Source organism: Tinamus guttatus, unplaced genomic scaffold (assembly GCF_059628265.1).
Source record: "Tinamus guttatus ecotype Peru unplaced genomic scaffold, ASM5962826v1 Tinamus_guttatus_pri_ptg000314l, whole genome shotgun sequence".
Lineage (NCBI taxonomy): Eukaryota > Metazoa > Chordata > Aves > Tinamiformes > Tinamidae > Tinamus > Tinamus guttatus.
In genome coordinates this window covers 8,203,124-8,223,525 of record NW_028288848.1, presented here as the reverse complement: position 1 = coordinate 8,223,525, position 20,402 = coordinate 8,203,124, and the positions used below count along the sequence as shown (strand labels likewise).

Genomic DNA, 20,402 nt, shown 5'->3' with positions numbered 1-20,402 from the left:
CAGTTGAATGCTTTATTGCAAATACTGTTTCTGCAAAACTGGTAAATATTTTAGTACTTTAATGTTAAATCCTACCTTGTTATGAGTTATAACAGGCCCTTTTATCTAGGTGATGGATAAACTTTAAATTCTTGTAGGAGCTTTGAATATCCCCTATTCTTTTCTTTAGTTCTTGGCCTTTTCAAGACCCCGTGTCTTAGTGTTATTCCAATAGGCAGTTGGTAGTAGCATCTTAGCTGTCTGGAGAGGTGATTACTGAGTGCTGTGGATCACTCCATCTCCTCCTCTGCCTTGCTCCACCTGTTAAAAAAGCAGCTGTGTAACTGCTACCTGGGGACTACAAATTCAATTATGGTGCGTCAGACGATAGGATGGAGCTTTTTGTTTCCTTATCAAAAAGACTACAGGGAGCATAACTTAATAGTAAAAAAACCTCTACTCTTACAGAACTCCCTATTTTTAAGAGAAGTAAACTAAAATAATGAAACTTAGTTTCCAGGGCAACTTATTGATAACTTAGTTACTTTTCAACTGTCAGCTTATGAGTAAATAAATACTTCAAAATATAGTCTATGATCCTGATCTCTCTTCATCCTTGAGTAAATGGGAGTTCTGGGTGGAGAAGCGTTTCACAATTGATCCTGATGCAAAATGTAAGGAGACTCTTCATGTTTGTGCAGGTTGATGACATGATTATTTTATTACTGCTTTCTGTGGTTTTTAATTTAAAAAGGAGTATGTTTTCCTCTGTTTAGGAGATTATTGAAGAAGGAGAGAGTTCTAGAGCTAAAGATGTGTTAAATGATGAACGATATAAATCATTTAAGGTAAGTCGTTCTTACCATAACCATGTGCTACTGCTACTTAAAACTGCATGTAATTCTCCATTTAGTAGATTCGAGGCATAATGTTCAATTTTATTTTAAGGTAACATTATACATGAAAAATAAAGAAAGAGTAGCTTGAATGAAGAGGAAGAGGGAAAGACAGTGGTAGAAGAAAGAAATGACTTTGACATCAGTTATCTTCTTAATTAGTGTGGTACTTGCACAGGGACTGCTAAGCTCGAACTAAGCAGTCTTTTTTCTGAAAACTTATGAAGTTATAGTAGTCCATCTTCTTATTCTGATGACTCAGAACTATTTTAGTTTTGTTCTCCCTGAAGAAAAATGAGAAAGACTGGAACCATGCAGTTTGTTTTTAGATGTAGGGTATGTGAATGGCATGGTCAGTTAAATCTTAAATATGGATGTAGTTGCTGCAGAGGAGGAGTTCATGCTGTTCACTTTCACCAGCTGAAGCCCAGCAATGCTTGAATATGCAAGCAAAAAAAAAGCCTGTGTGTTCCTCAGAACACTCTTGGCAGTGTCTCAGAATTGATGTTTCTAAATCTACTGAGTAATAATGGATTGTAGTATGGGAGTAATAACACTTTTTCTCCCTAGAAATTCAGATAGTAGCACGGATTCTACTTTCTTTACTTCTCTGGACGCATTACACAATTAAACAATGAAGTTTGCTGGAATAGTTGTGAACTGAGAAATAGACTCTTTTGAAAATGCAGCGCTAGCAAGCATTAAAAGATAACAATCTAAATGATTAGAAAAATCACATTCTTTCACAAACTCCCATGTCTCAGACAAAGAGTATGCAATTTTATGCATTATGTATAAAATGTTGGGTAATTCTTAGTTAATATTATCCAAGATTATCATCCTTCTGTTTCTTTATCATAATTATTTTCAAGGAATTAATCTCATTAGAAAAACACAAGATAAAACTAACAGGTTGGGAATTTAAAGGTGATAGGTTTGAGGGAAAAGGACAGTTGTGTGTTGTACATAATTATTTGTTGAATTCAATAATAGCACAAGGAAACTGTTGAGAGCTTCAATATTGACAAAGTAAAGACAGAATATGCTTTTGGAAGAGCCTGAAGGTTTTGTTCCCTGCTTTCATATCATTATTTATCTGTGATATTGATCCAATGAATAATGCTTACATCTGTGACATCTGCTTTGAGGGAATAAGTTAATATGCAAAATGACTGGTAAGGAATGGAATATCACTGTAGAAAAACTTCAGAGTGATTTCTTTTGAGGGGGAATGGCATTTTTTTCTAGTGGCCAAAATAGTGAACTCTATTCCAGGTGAGACTGAAAGGAATTTAGGTTGGCTCACATAAGGATTGTAAAACTGCTTATAATAAGGAAGCAAATAAATTACCTCTCATTTGAAATGGAATTCTATTTTGGAAAATAATATTTGATATGTCTTTTGAACACGTATATTTTGCAAGATATAGTACAGATTAGGACTACAGGATTAGATGCCTTTATGTTCTTATCTCTAGCCATGCATGACTGAGACTCATTGCCCTTCACGTAGAATATGAAGAGCCACATGTTGCCACTGATTGCATCTCTTGGGAGTGCAGTGGTACCAACATCATGAGATGCTGCTAGTATGTAAAATACAAAATCATTTTGCTAGTCAAATTACATTACTGAGAGATTTCTTTGTCAGTTTGAGGTGACACACCTTTGCTGTTTGTTTGTGTCTCCTAATCACTTTGTTCACTAGAAATAAAAACCACTTTCCTTTTTTCCAATATTTGTTGATTTAGCTAAATTAGACAAAGATGCTGGGGATAATACTGTACTATTTTTTAGATCTCATTTTAGTGAGAACTGGCCATGTACGAAGACTACTGTCTGCTGGAGGCCACTGTGCAGAGAAGAAGCTATATCTGTATGTCTGTATTACACATTTTCCAATAGAGTGAATTTTTTCCTAGTAGCTTTGTTAAGCCTGTTTGTTAACAGCTTATTGGCTTGTTAACTACTTATGGGTAACTCTTTTAGAAAAACTGAAATGTATACTGTTTCCCTGAACTTAGCAATTTACTTCAGTCTTTGGAGTGGGAGTGAAGACATCTGAGAAGTGGTACAGGATGGGTTTACGGACTCTGGAAGAAGTAAAAGCTGAGAAGACCCTGAAGCTATCAAAAATGCAGAGAGTAGGTAAGATCCCAACAAAAGACTTGCTGAAAATTCATCATCACTGAGCTCTGAGAACTTGAAAAGAGAATTGGCATAGAGACAAAGGTTTATTTATGCATCTATTTTATTGTTGAGGTATCTTTGGAATATTATGTTTAAAAATAGTAGTTAGGATATCAGGAACCTCACTTAAATGTCTTTCCAAAAATACGAATATGCATTTTTGTATTACTTATATAGATGCCAAAAATATGCTCTTATACACAAAACTATTAATGGGATATTACACAGGTTGTGGAAAACCTCAAAATTAACACTATTTTTCAGAGGAGACTTGTCTCCAAGACAGTCCTCCTCTGGAGCTGAATCCAGTTCTAAAAGTAAGTTATGGACACTTATAGAATAACACCACAATTTTGGTTTATCTTACTCTTTGCTAAAGACAATGAATTATTAAACATCATGAAATGAATAATGTTCCTTCACTTTTCTGTGCCGCTTCCTTAAGTAAAAGAACCCATTTAAACAAAAGAATCCACTACATCAAAAGAAGAGATTCTATAATGTGGTGTTAGAATCACATAACTTTATTTTTGCATCCATGTGTTTGGGACTATCTTAGAATTCTTTTCCTTAGAATCCTATTCAAATGAGTTGAAGCAAGTTGCAAGACTGCGTTCTTTTAATAATAAAGACAGCTGTGATACTTTGCATATCCAGTAATCTTGAGACCTGTACTTGGATACAATTCTGCCATTTCAGGAAAAGTACCTTTCAAAGCTGTATACCCAGAAAGGCCACTAGTAAGAACTGGTAGGAAGATTTATAAATACACAGTCAAGTTCTCAAAGAGCAGAAACAGGTAATACTATTACTCTGACTGACACCTTGATACTGATAAATTATAGCTGCTCTATAAGGAAGTGTGTACTGCTTCCCCAGATGAAAAACCCTGACATTTTGTCAGCTTGAGCTGGTCTTTCTGAAGATTTGGATGTTGGCGGGACCCCTGGTAGATCTAGGTCATTCCTCCACTTGGCTCATATGAGTTGAAGAGAGAGTTCTATAGTAAGATGAGAAAATGTTGTTTGCTTTGGTCAGAAAGGGAGAAGTAGGATTGATTGGGACAACAGGTAGTGCTGCTGGTGTTTTCTGAAGGAGATCCTATCATCTGCTCTGTGGAGGTTTCTGCTCTATTGGGCAATATAAGCATAAGTCAGAAGGGAGCACTGTGATTCTCTACGTACAAAGTGGTTTGGTTTCTTGGTGGCTCCTTATTTCACATCTGGCTTACGTATTGCAACAGGATTTTCGTAATTTCATATTGGTCACTGTTCTACCTTTGATGCTTAGGGCTCCTCTACTATGAAGACCTGGTTAGCCGTGTATCTGAGGCAGAAGTAGAGGCAGTAGACTTGATTGTCAAGAAGGCTGTGCATATGTTTCTACCGGATGCTTTAGTTACCGTAACTGGTGGTTTCAGAAGGTAAGTGAAAACTCACAAGGTGACTTAACATTTTTATTCATGCAACCTCAATGATTTTCTTGCAGAAATCTAAGAAACTAAGTGGAAAAATATAAAAGTTTATTTTTAATAATTCCTTTAAATAGGAGAGCCATCTTGGGGCCATGTGATACTTCTGTGACATTCCAGGTTGCTTTTCTGTTTGGTTAGTTTTTCTAAAGTTTTCATTTTTTTTCCTCTGTAAAACCGAAACCAAAAATGTAACTCAAGATCTGCACGATGAATTCTTCCAGTATCTGAGCATTTTCCTGAGGCCACAAAGTGAAGGATTAAGACTGAGAATAGTCTTCTGGAGTACTAGGCTCCCTGCTACATATTCAATACACTTACGTCACTACTTAACATGTCATGCTCAATAAAACAAAACAGGCTAGCATTTTAGTTAATTCTGATGCTAAATTGTTTTTTCTTTGTGAAACTTTGTATTTTATACTAAAAAGATTTTTTCAAGAATAGCTAAAATATTCTCTTAGTCTTCAGAAGTGCAGTTCTGTCAATCTTTATGTAACTCAGTATGAGAGGGAAAGAGAAGAATAAAACATTAATAATTAGCATCTCAATTGTGTGATTAATATGGTGTACTTGAATAGGATTTCACAGACTCACTCCCATGACATCAGTACTAAAATTAAGACCTTGTATGCTTTGTAATTGCAACTGTAATTGCAGAGCATTTGTGATGAATGCATTTCATCCCCTTTGTGCCACCTGATATTTCTTTACAATTATTCTTTGTGATCCATAATTACTCCAAAGATATTTGCAGCCGCTATCCATGTATTTTTTACGAATGTGTGAGATCAATGACAATCATAAGGCTGAAATGAGCCCTGAGCCCCTAATACAGGAACAGTATGAGAGTTTGTATTTAGGAAGCTCACATGCTGTTATGCTGCCCCTGTGGATGCGAACTAGCCAGGGGCCTTGTGGTTGTACTAGCTTGGCTATAACTGATTCATATGTGCCTGGGGAGGTCAGAGGGTTGCAGGGACTTAACTGTCACCCCACTCAACTCCTGGCTTCTCCTGATACAATGTGTGCATGAGACTTGTTGGCAGCGTAGCTGCATGCAATGTGTGAGTGTCAGAGGTTCACATATAAACCTGCTGCTAGCTTATTTTGGGGAGACGTGGTAGCTAGCTGTTCTTTTTTATACTAAAAATAAGGCTTTGTATTTGGCCATGGCAAAGCAGAAGTGAAAGTACTTAACTATTTAATTATGACTTTAGTGAGTTATCCTGTGTATTAATTACATGCCTTTAAATACGCAGGGAGTATTAAATCCTAAAATATGCTTAGTGTACTCAACATACTCAATCTCAGGCAAAATTTTACCAGGCCATGAAAAAGAAATGCTGCAGTTGTGGGATCTGTAGAAAACTTTATTTGTAAGTGGACTGAAGTAACTTTATTAAGCACATATATATTAATTACTGAATTACAATAGGGGGATGTATGACTGTTCTTTTACCTGTATCGTATGGTAGCATTGCTCAAATGAGATTATAGTCTGTTCTATGTTATCTCACTAGTTCAGTTTAGCAAATCACTGCTTGTTTCTTTGATTTTCTAGTGTGTATATATAAATAAGCAGGCAAATTTTATTAATCAAACATGGCTGGCATCCCTAAATAAGCTCATGATTATTCTGAGTATTATTATTGCTCCCCAGGTCCCTGGCTTTGTTTTTCATATTTGGTTTATAATTTTGGAAAAAGAAGCACAGATTGTTTTGCTCTAAGTATGATCACAGAGAGGGAAATCAAGAGTCTCAATTTGCTTTGAGTGATGGATACGTCTGGAGACTGTGCTAGGGCCTGGCTTGCTTTTAGTTTCAAGAAGCATCTTTGTAGGATTAAGCCAGTAGTTTTTCGTTGTTGTGGTGTTGCTTTTTTTTATGGCATATGTAATATTGGAAGTTATTACTTGTGTATTTCTAATTCAAAATGATAGCTGCAGGGAAAAAGACCACAGACAAAAAAAAAAAAAAAAAAAAATCAAATTACTCCTTTGGGTCTATGTGGTCTCTCCAAACTGCAGAACATTAAAGTTGTTCTGATAAGGCATGAAAAATGGAAAATATGTTTCTGTGATGCTTGCTGAGAATATACCAAGGCCTGTTTCTCTGACCGGTTACAGCTAATTTCTTTCTTCTTCCACTCTAATAGCTTTTAGTCACAGCTCAGCCACCAAATTCTCCCTTTTGCCTCTCTTCAGAGGTCGTATTACAGGACTCTAGTATCTGCAACTTCCTTGCCACCTTTTCTTTCCACTGCTTTCATCCTTCTGCTGCTCCTCACAAGACAATGTCTCGTGTGAAACATCTTTATTGAGAAGCACTTTCCTTGCCTTTCTTTGCTTGGGAGTGGTGATAATACTATGTTTGGTTGAAGGCTACTCTTTTCAGCTGTCTCAATCCATATAGGAACATAACTTTTAAAAAGTTCCTGAAACAGAGGGTTGTGATGGCAACTCTTCACAGCTCCCAGCAAACTTGTAAAACTTCCTAATTTTAAATCATTCAGGAGCAGAAAAAAAAAAAATGGAATAAACTGTTGAAGTTTGGATAAGTTTATTCTTTGTTAGTCTCCAACACTTAAGTATCTGTAAAACATTCCTTGAGGGTTTGAGTTGGAGTTGTTTTTTATGACAGACTGGAGAAGTTGGTGGATTTTTTTTCCCTCTTTTGCTAACACTGATCTTGGGTCATTCTGAAAGAGAAATTGCAATGCTGAAATGCAGAAGTGGAACAATTGCCTTTACAAAATCACTCACCTACTTCCATTGTCCGTTTTACTGCCTCTAGTGAGGCCTAACAGCTCCAATGTGGAGAAGGAGGCCCAGAAGGTGCTGATGATGCACTTAACAGTGTCCATAGGACACTTAACCTATCAGACTTGAATTCATTACGTGGTCTGTCTGATTCAAGAACTGTCACAGCACAATTTTCACTGGTCAACATCTCTTATATCATGTTGCAGAGATTTAAGACTATTTTCTTCATAACTTAATGGGACAAATACTGTGAGGTAAAGAATAGGATCCCTTAGTACAGATTGCTAAAGCCATTGAGACCAAAGCTTCTCTTTCAACTTAAAGACTTATAGAGTTAATATAAGTCTTTGGATGGGGAGATTTTTTTTTTTTTAACAGCAGACTTCTGGTTAGTACAGTATTTGTGTCAAGTAACTCCAGTGAGGGAGTATAGGATTATGACTTTCAAATGAGAGCTAAATTGAGGGCCTGATCATCTCTTCTGGTTATTAAAAATCATATCCTATGAAGAGAATTATGAGCTTTTTCAGTGGTATTAGCATTATCTTGTATATGTTATTGTTTTGCATAAAATATTACTCCTATTAGCAGTAATGCTAATGCTGATTAATGCAGTTAATGCTTAGTAATTTTACCTTTATTGCAGTATTGCTAGTAATGAGAAGCACACAGAAAACGTCATACTAACTTTCCTGGAAGTGAAAACTCCCATAGCTTTTTTCTTAGGCCCATGTCAGGATGTGGCTCCACAGTGACTTCAGGCAAAGGTTGTCATGGGCAGAATATGTATCACCACATTTTACTAACTTGATTTAGCTGCTGAAGTTTGATTTTACTACCGGAAGTGATCTGGATTGAAGGCTTGCTAAGACTAAAAATGCTTAGAGAAAATTCTAAGATATTTTTATATAAAAAATCATATCAAATATAGTTTGTGGCTTTAGTCTCCAGGCTAGTGATTTATATCCCAACACACACCGCTATTTTTCTGGAGATTTTGAAGAAACAAGATCTGTATATAAAACTATTTGTCTCGATAACAGTAGCTGTGCTATGACTTTGTGAGCTTTTTCCATATGAATTCCCTATGACTTAACTTTTAAGTTTGCGTTTTCAAGTATTCCACGCAACATACTCTGTGGCGGATAAATCTGCAGTGGCAGAATGTTTATACGTGTTTTGTAGACATTCAACTGAAGAGTGTCCTGAAGAAAATAAAATAGCCATTTAATGTAGTTTGTTCATAAAACTTCTATCAGTACAGACTACACTGGCTTCATAGTCAGGGCTTATGGCTTTTTTTCCTTTTTAGCAAAAAAGGAACCTGTGAAAAGCAGCAGAAAAAAACCCTATTTCAAGATTTCTTGTCTTCATTTAAAGTCAAATTCTGAACTTGACTTGATTCTTTATCTTTATTTTTAACAACCTGAGTTAAGGGCTTTTTGTGTTGAGTAATTCAGTGTTCTTTTTAAAGGACATCTGAATGCTATTAGTCTCTGTTCTCTATCTATATCCTTTATATCCAGTAACCATTAAGAAGATCCATGGTACTGGAAGAGCTTTGTGGACTCCATTGACTATCTACCTGCTCACTCTTAATTAGACTAGAGAATGAAATCTGTGTCTAAATGATTCTCAATTTCCATCTAACTGCACAGCTGTGCTAAAGCTCCAGAGCATACAGCAAGAATTAGTCTACAACTGGAAGACAGTAGAAGATTTATGCATTTGTGGCATGCACGGAGCTATCAGGAAGACTTGCTATTTTAGCCAGCAGATGTCCGTTAGCCCCAACCAACCTCTGTGAAAGGTGTGCACCAATATCAAAGAATATTTTAGTTTATTTTGTTTCATTGTGATATTGAGCGACTGTGTCTCCAGAAATATTTCTGAACTTTATTTTTTTATAGTGATATTTTAAAGTAATGCTGTGACATGAACACCTACTGCCCAATGATGCTATGTTAACTTATTTTTGATCCCAAACATCCTATCATTATTATTGTTTCAGTTCTGAATTTCCTAAATATATTTTGCTCCCATAAGTTTCTATTAGCTTCTCCTGATGCTTGCCTGTAGATAAAGGTTATTAAATTTTGATATCACAGTCATAGAATCATAGAATCATAGAATGCTTAGGGTTGGAAGGGACCTCTAGAGATCATCTAGTCCAACCCCCCTGCATACGCAGGGACACCTAAAGCACGTGGCACAGGACTGCATCCAAGCGGGTTTTGAAGATCTCCAGAGAAGGAGACTCCACAACCTCTCTGGGCAGCCTGTTCGAGTGCTCTGTCACCCTCACTGTTAAGAAATTTTTCCTTAAGTTCCTATGGAATTTTTGATGTTTCAGTTTCCGGCCATTTCCTCTAGTCCTATCAGTGGCCACCACTGAAAAGAGACCATCCCCGTCCTCTGCACTCCCTCCCTTGAGGTATTTATATACACTGATTAGATCCCCTCTCAGCCTTCTCTTCTCCAGGCTGAACAGGCCCAGCTCTCTCAGTCTTTCCTCATAGGGCAGATGTTCCAGGCCCCTGATCATCCTGATCAGGATCATCCTGATCCCCTGATCATCAGTCCCTACCAAGATGTTCAAGTGCCACTGGCAATGTATCAATCAGAATAGCTATCATGTTTATCATGTATTATTTGTCTGGTGGGAGGGCCTGGACTAGTCTTCAGGGAAGTTATGTCTTAGATTCCCTTATTACTGAATTCTGCTCTAACAAGTCTGTGGATCACTGTTGTCTTTGAATTTTACGTCAACATATGAAAATCAGGATTTGAGGCATTTGAAGATGAGACTTGTATGTAGCAGAGCAATAAAGACAGCAAAGGAAAGGGTCAGGGTGTTCATCAGATATCACTGCAGGGGAATGGGCTGCTGTACTGTGTAATGCAAAAGTTTCCTCCTTCTGTGCAATGAAGCTTCCTATGAGCTAAAGAAATATGGCACAGGCACAGGTGGTGTTACTGTGTGTATCAGGAGAACAGCTTAGGTATTTTTTCTTCCCAGAAAATAAAGTAAAATCTAATAGCTGGGTCGAAGAAACTTCCAGGCTCACACACTGAGGAATAACTGGTGTTACTGTGCAACTCTAATTTCTGAAGTGGGATGTCTGTAAGGATTCTGGAATCGTAGTTATTGCATGTTTTTGACATAGTTTTGTAGATGGAAGAATGTGGGACAACGTATGAAGCTGCCACAGTTCCCAAACGCTTAAAATATACTCAGGACTTCATGATCTATTTAACAAATCTAGTCATGTGGCCTTTAAGTGAATTCCTTGGTTAAGTCCTGAGAAAAACCTTCGTTTCACCTTGTCATATTGGGTTACTCCTAATGAAGTATTTGTTAGGAGGATATCTCCTTTACAGAGGCTTTACAGTGAGGCTAGAACACTTGAGATGACTCAATCTGTTAAGTTTTACTATACAAATTATTTGCTTTTTGCTCAGATCTAGGGTTCAAATAGTACCAGACTTTAAACCAGTACTTATTTTTATTAAGTTTAGACAAACTCACTGTCAGAAGTTCCTTATTGTTTTCACACCTTGACATTTTAAGTAAGTTTTGGAATTTACACTAGTCCTAAGGTGTAGTTATTTCTTTACCTTTTTACTCCAAAATCTTAACTGCAATAAGAGAATATGTAACTTGTGTCCAAATACTTAAGTCCAAATAGTTTCCACTAGTTTTTTTCCACTGCTATTACAGGAAATAACAGTAACCTGTTTTTTTCAGGGGGAAAACAGCTGTAAGGGAACTGTAAGGCAGGTCTCATGCTGAACGTTTGAGCTAATAGGATAGATTGCACACTCTAAGCAGATCCCAGAAGAATCTGATGGTTCTGTTGGCCACACAGTGAAGAGACAAGTTGGATGTTGTTCATGAGTACAGATTTGCCTCTGATAAGTGATATCCTGTGTAGCTACATTCTGATGCTTCAAATCCAGAGCCTTCTGAAAGGGTTTGTTGTGAAACAGTAAACCATCTTCGCCTCACATTGCTCCCTAAGATTAGAAGTATTTAATGTTGTGCAACTGGGATATTCAGAATAAAAATATCTTGTGACAGGAGGTTAGAGGTAGTACAGCTGAGCTAGACCAGAGGTCATCACTTTTCTGTTTCAAATTTTCTATAACCATTACAAAACACCTTAAGGAAGGAGAAAAGAGTTTTCATCTAACTTAATGACTAGCTAAGTCAATTTAGAAGATAATCTATTGGACTAATTTAGACACTTCCTTTGGCCATTAGTATTTTGATTATTTTTCCCACTCATTTCCTCTCCTATTACCCATGATGAACCATGAGGTAGAAGCTGATGGAAAAGATACTTGGAGGTCATGGACTAAATCAATTGCATATGAATCCATGAGACACTTGAGATGTCAGCATATTTCCTCAGAGCTTTTCAGAAACTTGTTCTAGGATTTTTGTTTACTCTGTATGTCCTTAATATGAAAGGATTCAAAATCTTCAAACCTTTACCAATTTCACAGGTTTGTCAGCTCATAAGGAGGATGACATTTAACTATAAATTTCTCCTCTCTAAAGATATTTCAAGTGTTGGGTGCAGAGTGGAGATGGTAATGTCTCTGACCTCTGTAAAGTCAGAAGTCTTATGCTGTATGTGCAGAGCCAGAAACTCCCTAAAAGTCTTATAGCTTTCATGATAACCTTAATATTTGCTGTTTTCTGTTTGATGTTGATTCTGAGTTAACTCAGATGGAGTAATAAAAGCACTAGGTACACAGCAACATATGAGACTGCAGAGTATATTCTAGGATCATTGCAATAGTCTTCTGTACTATCATACTGGTATTTAAATATATAATGTGTAATTGAAAAAATAAGAGTATAAGCCAAAGCAAGGAAAATATACATTTCCTTGTCAGGAAGTGAATCTGAAATCTTATCTTTTTGCTGATACATGAACAGATTTATTTGCAGTCTAATTCTAGACTGTGTTTTATAGGCACCTTCTGGCTAAAATCTTTAAAATTTGTCCTCTGATAATGCTCTGTATATTTGCAGTATTTTCTGTTATACATAAAGTATGAGGAATACTGGCAGTAATATTTTCAAATCACAGAGGCAAGCTTGTAGAGGCAAAGCAGTGTATCACACTAAGGAGTAAAAGTAGGTATTGTCTTTAAAGGAGTTTACTACTTTAGAGTTCCCATAAAAGTAGCATGCTGTCACTTGATATCCAAAGCTGACATTCCATGTTAAAAATGAAAAGCAAAATGTGCAGTTAATATAAAAAGTTCTAGAGTTAATAGTGAGGATGTCATGAGTTTTCATATAATAACAGGACCAAAATTCACAGCACACTATTTTTGAGGACTCCAACTGCTTTTGATCACAAATAGCAAGTAGGTTGCTTTTTCATATAGGAAGCTATTTTAAAATTGTGTATAAAAGAAAGATTCCATTTGAGCTTCGGTTTTTAAGTTAACTATATAGATCAAGCTGGCCATTATCAGAGGCAGAAATGCCCTGTTACCAGCAGAGAATTCTGCTGATAGTTATGGTAAGATGCAGGAGGAATAAAAGTGTGTCAAAATGTGAGAGCTTGACTGTAAGCAAGTAATTAGCATATGCAAGTGTATGTGTTTGTATGGTAACAGTACACTTACAGATATAAAACTATTAAAAAAAAGGCAGAATGACATATAAACATAGTTTGCAAATATTTTTTCTGCCTTTGCTTTTTTATTATTTGTCCTTTAAGGACACTTTCAATCATTTTTGCTGTGTAAGGGTGAGACACTTGACAATCCAGGTTTCTGAATTATACGAAAATATTTTTTGAATGCTTGCCACTGCATAAAAGCAAAATGTTAATGGCCTCAGTAAGTCAAATTAAATTTTAATGGTCATGGTTTAATTTTTCTTTCAGCCTGGTCTCATCCTTTAAATAGCATTAAATGTGTTTCTGTTGTCTTCTAACATCCCAGCTGACCTGAATAGCCTTTTCAATTAGCCCTTTAGATGAAGCAAATCTGGTACATTTTAAATGAATGAAGATCTCTATTGGCTAGATGCTGATATTCACTGCTCATTTAGTCTATTAAGATGCAATGTCAAAAGAACAACACTTTATTTGGGTAGTGTAGAAGTATGTGTAGAGATGGGACAAAAAACAGCTTTTTGCTTTGTAAATGAATACAATTTAAGAAAAAGGAGCCCTGATAGGTCTATTTAAGATATTAAGATGCATGATTAAGAAATTAGACAATTTCTCAGAGGAAAAAAAAAAATCTTGAATTAAAACATTTTAGGAAATGGCAAGTGGGAAAAGTAATAAGTTAACAATATTTGCTCAGAAGTTTATTTTACCATCTTAAATCTAATCCAAAACAGTATATGGACATCTTGTGTTCAAGTCCACTTTATATTAATGTTATATGATGAATCTTTTCATGAGTATTTTTAACATTTACAATGTGATATGCCTATTACACAAAAATAACAGGAATTTTTTAGAAAGGTACTATGACTCCTTGTGAAGCATTGCTACTGTTCTACTATTGCTAATACGGAAGCATGCTTCCGTCATTGCTTGATGTTTGGTCTTTATGGACAACAGTTTCTCAATATCTTCCCCCCCAGAGAAGTTGGCTGACTGATAAAAACCTTCAGTGCTCATGAGGGCACAAGCGAGAAGAATTTCTTCTAGGTTGAATGCTTGGTATGGGATACCTCAGCCATCTGAGGCATATAAGAGCTGGGAGGAGAAGGATACACTACCTACATGTATCACGGAGTCGCTTTGGTCATCACAGCGCAAGGGAATGGCTTTGCCATTAGCTAGCAAAGAGATTTCAGCCCTGCCTTCAGCTTTCAGGGGTGTGAGATTATAAGCATGCCCTCGAGGAACATGCTTCCTCCTGGGGTAAAGCCCTGGCTCTGAAACAGACACTAATTTATCCTGGTGGTTGTCACCAAGCCGCAAGGTGCTGTGACAGGCATCTGGCCCTATGAGTCACCGTGCTGTGAGAGCTGAGCTCTGGCTGCTTGTGCAGGGGGCTCTCCCACATTAGAGATAATCAGAATTCAAAAAATGTTGAGAAAAAATGAGTCATTTGTGCGATTAACCAAAGTGAATGTTTTGTAAAACAATAAAGGAGGATTATAACACAGCTGCTTCTTATCCTAATACATCAGTGAAATGATATACTTAGTGGCCTCTATTCTAATGACCATTCCCTTTCTTATGTGATGAGATATAAGGATTTTAATTAGTCTTATTATGTTAGCTTTACCTCAGAACTATTCATTCAGTGTTTTAGAACAGATGATAAATACAGTACGGGTGGTAACATTCTGAAAAAGAAATATATAAATGACTAAGCTCTGGACTAGCTTACAGTGGAAATACTTCTCTGTTTCCTTGGGAGGGGAAATCCTTTGTCTTTTCTTTAAACAGATTCTCCCAAATTGTCTTTTTTTTGTTTTTTTTTTTTGAATAAGTAGAAAAGGTATGTGTTCCCTTTAAAAAAAAGTTTGTTGCATGGAGATAGTGTATTTTGTGCAGGAAAGTGTTTCATTAAAAATAAATAAATAAATAAATCTTTTGCACTAGGTTGAAGTCCAATTGACCCAGGTATTAGAAAATAGTCTGAGGGCGATGAAGGTTGTGTGACAGAGCTTGCCAGTTGTCTAAAGATTGATTCCCCAGTATAATTTATAAAATGGAAAATCTGCTCTCTACATTAAGGATGAAATCTATTGCTCTTCAAATGTCTCTGTAATTTGGGAGTACGTTAGTATCATGTGTCATGGGGGAATAAAAGCTGTTCCGATTAAAAGAAAATTGTACAGATAATTGGTACTTTACATTAACATGTAAGGAAAAGTATTCACACTGAATAAGCTTTTTGTTCAAAATCTGTGGAGAATGGCAAGTAACTCTTTACAAGAGTATCTCAGGCAAGATCAATAATAATATTCTTACAACCCTTCTGTGACAGTTGTTATATGTGTTGCAGGTGATTGGAAGGGCATAAAACAGTGTTCAACTACAACTGTTTGCAGACTGATTCTTCTTCATGCTACTGATATCTGATGTATTAGTTAATGGTAGGAATATATTAAATGGGGAATGTGAGCATCTTCCTCTAATTTTCAGTATGTTTTGGACTTTATCACATGCCTCACCACGTGTAAAAATAAATAAATAAATAAAATGAAATCTAAATTCACCAAAGATCTGAACTCTTTTTGAAATGTTACTTTAGTTGACAATTTGACAATTGTCAAATTGACAATTTTTTTGAGTTTGTGAGGGACAGTGGATTGCTATTTGTAGATTACGGCTTAGGAAGAGGTTTGATGAGAAGGAATGGTAGCAATACGAAAATTGCAAGCCAAAATCAGGGGTGTTATAAAACAGTTCATATACAGAAAAGATTTTGAGTAAACTAGGTTTTATATCTATGGCTAGTTGGAAAGTAATTGTCTGTTTTCTGTGAAAGTCTTTTTTTTTTTTTTTTTCTTTAGAAAACAGGGCTGAAATGCCATTCTATTTCTTGGTAGATGCTATAATTCACAAGTGTACTCCTTTTGTGAAAGTTCTTTGGCCAGAATTTCTCTTTTATGAAAAGCCTCAGCTGCAGAAATTATCTCCTTTCACCTCAAGAAAAGTTTGCGTATTATGGAAAGTGTGGTCGGAGGCACAGAAACCTTTGAGAAGTGTTGCAAGAGCTTTTCAAAATCAATGCAAAATTTTGATTGAGTCTTTGGCCAAGAAATGAAGCAACAACTTGAATTAAATGCTTCTTCCTCATTTATATTGACTGCTACATGCAAATCCTTCTGCTGTCCTATGTTTTTCTGAGCAACCCTACTAAATCTTCATTGTTAGTAATAAATTCAGTGATTAGTGAGAGAGAGAGAGAGAGAATAAACTGTCAGCTATCACTAAGAGTTTGTAGTAAAATCAAGCACAAGGAAATATTTTCCGGTCATTAGTGATTTTTTTTCGTGGTTGGGTTTTTGGTATTCTGCATGGATATTCCTGTGAGGCCTTAGACTTTCAAGTACTGCTTTGAACACCATCAATAATCTAGGTGTCTTATAAACATTTAGCATGAAGGCAGCTTATATCATAGAATTGATTTTGAAATGCTCAGCCACTGAATTTTAAGACTTGGGCCAGGAAGTTTGTCAAAGTGAATGTTTAAAAAACACTGCCTGAAACAATTTAAAGTCTTTGCTGTGAATGTGTGCTCAGGATATAATGGATTATCTAACCATAAATAGCCATGGAGTAAAATATATTCATGATGGCACATAAAACTGGTAAGTATAATCTTTTCTAAAACTTATAGAGTATTAGCTACAAGTATTAGCATAGGGGAATATGTAGATGGAAAGATGAAGTAATGAGTTAAAAATAGAATAGAAAGGAGATTTGAGATCAAGTGACAAGATTAAAAAAAAAATCAAGAAGAGCGGGTAAATGAAAAGTTATGCGGTTTTGAATGGAGGGACTGCTTTGTTAGATTGTTCTCCTGTTTAGATTTTTTTCAATAAATTAGATTTATTGAAAAGAGGATGTTCTAAAAAGAGGACGTTTTGCACAATTCCAGTAGCTCAAAGTGGGAATGGAATAAAAAGAGACATATAATAGCCAAAAAAAAAAAAAAAAGAGCAATTGTATTTTTCTGGCCTCTTTCAAGAGCTGCTTGTGGTGCTTGGAGAAAATACAGCGCACACTTAGTCCTTAATGAGCTCTTCCTTGCACCAAAGGTGAGGGAGAAGTCTCTATCTGACCTTGTTATTGTCTCTGAGCTTTGCCCCCAGTAAGTTTTGGAAGGTCAAAGTGCAGGCAAAACTTAAAAGTTGTGTTTCCTCATGTAGAAGCATCAAGCTTTCTTTGAGATTTCTCATTTGTCTTGCAGAATATCCTTTCTTGACTTCTATGGTTATGAAGTTTGGCACAGATTTCTGCTCAGCAGGTTCTTCTGTGACCATTTTCTTTTATAACAGTCCCTAGATTCCTCTCTATTTGCATCTCCAAGGATGTGGGTTACTGAGTTAGGTGGAAAAGTAAAGTTTGCCACAGTACTTTTGGTGTCCCCACACCAAAGTGCAACACAGAGCCTTTGAGGAAGGCTGGCATGTCATTCAAATGCTGATCACATTTTTCTCCTCCTGGCTTCATTAAATCTGTACTTACTGCCCGGGTTATGCTTCAATGTTCCTGTGAAAATCTGTCAGCAGCTATAAGGATTCCTTTGAATTTTTTCTCCTCTCTATTTGTGGAGCGTGGATCTTTGTAATGCTGAGAATACTGTAAAAGAAATTGGTCCTTTTGTTTAAGGCAAATCTAGCCAAAACTTTGCAAGCAGTCCTAAACTAAATTTTCAGAAGTGGGATTAGTTGTAGCATCAATGAGCCAAGGTTAGTGCCCAGTCCTGATTAGGAGTTACAATTAATATGTCAAGAAAGAACAACATTAATGACTCCTAAGCAGCTCTCAGATGTGTCCAGAAGTACCAGCAAACAAACAGCTATTCCTTAGTTTTGTTCATCCAGTTGCACTTAAGCACCTCTTTAGCTTACAAAACTGTTGTCTGGATCAAACAAAGAACTGGTGGGTGTTCAGGATGAAAGACTAAAACACAATTCTAAACATAGTATGTACCACACTGGATTGCTTTTGCTATTTCTGGAAAACTGGCTTGAAAGCAAGATATTAATAGCAGAGCACTCGCTGCTGCTGTTTACACTAGCAGAAGTCAACATTTCTCGCAGGCTGCCTGTAAGTACGGGTGACAGCACAAACAAAGAATGGGGTTTTCTTGGCAGGTAGTTGTGAGGAAAGTTGCAAGACCCAGTGACCTTGGACTGTGCTTAGAGCAACCACAGTTTGGTTGAGGATGTGTTGCAGATCTCTGTGAGCAAGAGCAGCCATAACATTTTAATTGACATACACATGCTAGTCATGTGCAGAAGTAATAAAAAGGAGGTGACTGCTAGCTGATTTTTGTAGATTTATGACAGGCCTGCCTATGCTTAAAAGGGTTTTCTGATATGCTTATACCCTACTTGCAGTAGGGAGACGCAAGCATAGTTATGGAAAGTGCAAGTGTAATCTTCATAAAATTTTTTGCTCTTTGCAAAAATTCAATTGAGCACCATCACTGAAGCTAAAGGGATGGTACACAACCTGTACATATTTTTTTTCAGAAGCACTTTAGAAAAGCTTTAATTTTTCAAGGCTAGCCTCAAACTCACCAACCCAGGGCTATGTGCTAGCAACCATATGACAATTTAAATTCCAAATTAGCAGATATGGCACTCTATTACATGGAATAGATTACTAAAATATCCTTGGGTAGTTATAACTGAAGTAGAATTATATGTAGGGTGCTCCCTTTCCCCACAAAATGCCGGAAAGGCCAACTCCATAACTCAGTGTCTCACGTCTTTGTGACTGACCCCTATTGCCTCAGCAACTATCTGCTCCCCTCAGCTGGCACCCCATCAGCTCAGGCAGAAGTCTCACTGTTATTCTATGTTAGAAATTGGGATGATTTTTTTTGTTGTTGTCCCCCCCCCCCCTTTTTTTTTTCCTCACATATGCAAGTAATCTATTTTTCAGTTCAAGGAATTTTAATAGAAAAACTGTCATGTTTACATAACTTCCAGTACAGTTGAACAAGAAGCAAATAGAAACCTTTCTATGGTAGGTTGATCCTGCATGTTGTCCCATCACTGCCAAGTAAGTGAAACCCAGGCCAGGAAGCTAATATCATTCCGACATTCTGAAAATGTGCATGTTTCTTTCCTCGCATGAGCATTGATGGTGTCTTTTGAATTGCATAAAGGGAATATTTTGATTTTTGGAAATGCCAATGTAGTCACACATGAAAAAAACATTTTGATGGAAGTTTCCATGGTAAATGCGACAAAGGATTAATCCATTTGCAACTCTCAAAGGAGTTAGCCAGAAAAAAATAAAATGGGCTTGGTTTAAATGCACATTTTAACTCTGCCACCAGAAAGGTTCAGCACAGCAAATACTGTAGCTATTAGGCTATTTGTTAATTTTATTATAGTGTCAGCATGGAAAAATACTTTAATTCAAAATAAAATATAATCTCCTAAGTATTAGTTTATATACAAACAAGATTCTGTGTAAGTAGAGTAGAAGTATAATTCCAAACCAAACAATTCTCTTCTGGGCAATAAAAATATAAACTAGTAAATGGAAACTGCCTTAGCTGCAAAATCTCCTTTTTTCCAGACATTAAAAAAAATGCAAGAGCAATGAATAGCTTGATTAAAGCATTTTTTAAATATACAGCTTTTGTAATTAATAATGCAGACTGTTGTCTACTTATTTCAGTAAATAATTTGAATGCAGTTGACCTTTCTATTTTCACTGCATTATTAATGATACTGGAGAGATCACTGCGTTATTGTTCTTGTAACTATATCCTGCTTAGCTGAGGATCAGTTTTACCACTGAATGCTGTTTAAAATGAGTCATCTGAATAGGTTATGTACAAGCTGAGGCAGAAGCAATAAGCTCAGAATACTGTTGCACTTCAACAGTTCATTTCCCATGTCAGAGAGCTCTTAATTACCAACATCTAAACACATCATGATGACAAACTTTGCTTTTTTGCAGAATATCAGCAGAGAGTGGAAACAGAACCTCAATTTGCCTTGATTCAAAACAAGGTCTATCTATAATGGCTAATCCAGATCCGGAATGATCTCTCCCAGTTTGCAGGAACCTGTCCTGAAAAGTGCTAATCACTAGGTACCTCCAAAGAAACCAGGCAGTGTAAATGTTCACCTCAGTCCATTGGAGATTCTCTTGGAGGAACATCAGGTCAAATCCTGGAAATGAAACCTTCTCTTTACTAGCTCGTACACGTTTCTCATTGGAGGAATGTATTTCTTACATTTTTTTTTTTTTTTTTTTTACTTATTCTGCTTACATTTTTGCTTACAGTTGCTTACATTTTGCTTACATTTTCTGCTTGCATTTTTCTTTACATATTCTTACATATTCCCTTATTTCTTACATATTTATTACATCTTTTCTTACAAATTGCTAATCCTTATG

General features: G+C 36.3%; 1 protein-coding gene across 1 annotated transcript in view; it reads left to right on the top strand.

Moving 5' to 3' along the window:
- DNTT (DNA nucleotidylexotransferase) overlaps positions 1-20,402 on the top strand; it is a 79,592-nt gene that overhangs the window by 19,912 nt on the left and 39,278 nt on the right. Inside the window, exons 5-7 of the mRNA XM_088528776.1 lie at positions 756-827; positions 2,900-3,023; positions 4,356-4,488. Coding sequence (XP_088384902.1) covers positions 756-827; positions 2,900-3,023; positions 4,356-4,488 — 329 coding nt within the window. The remainder of the gene's footprint in view (positions 1-755; positions 828-2,899; positions 3,024-4,355; positions 4,489-20,402) is intronic.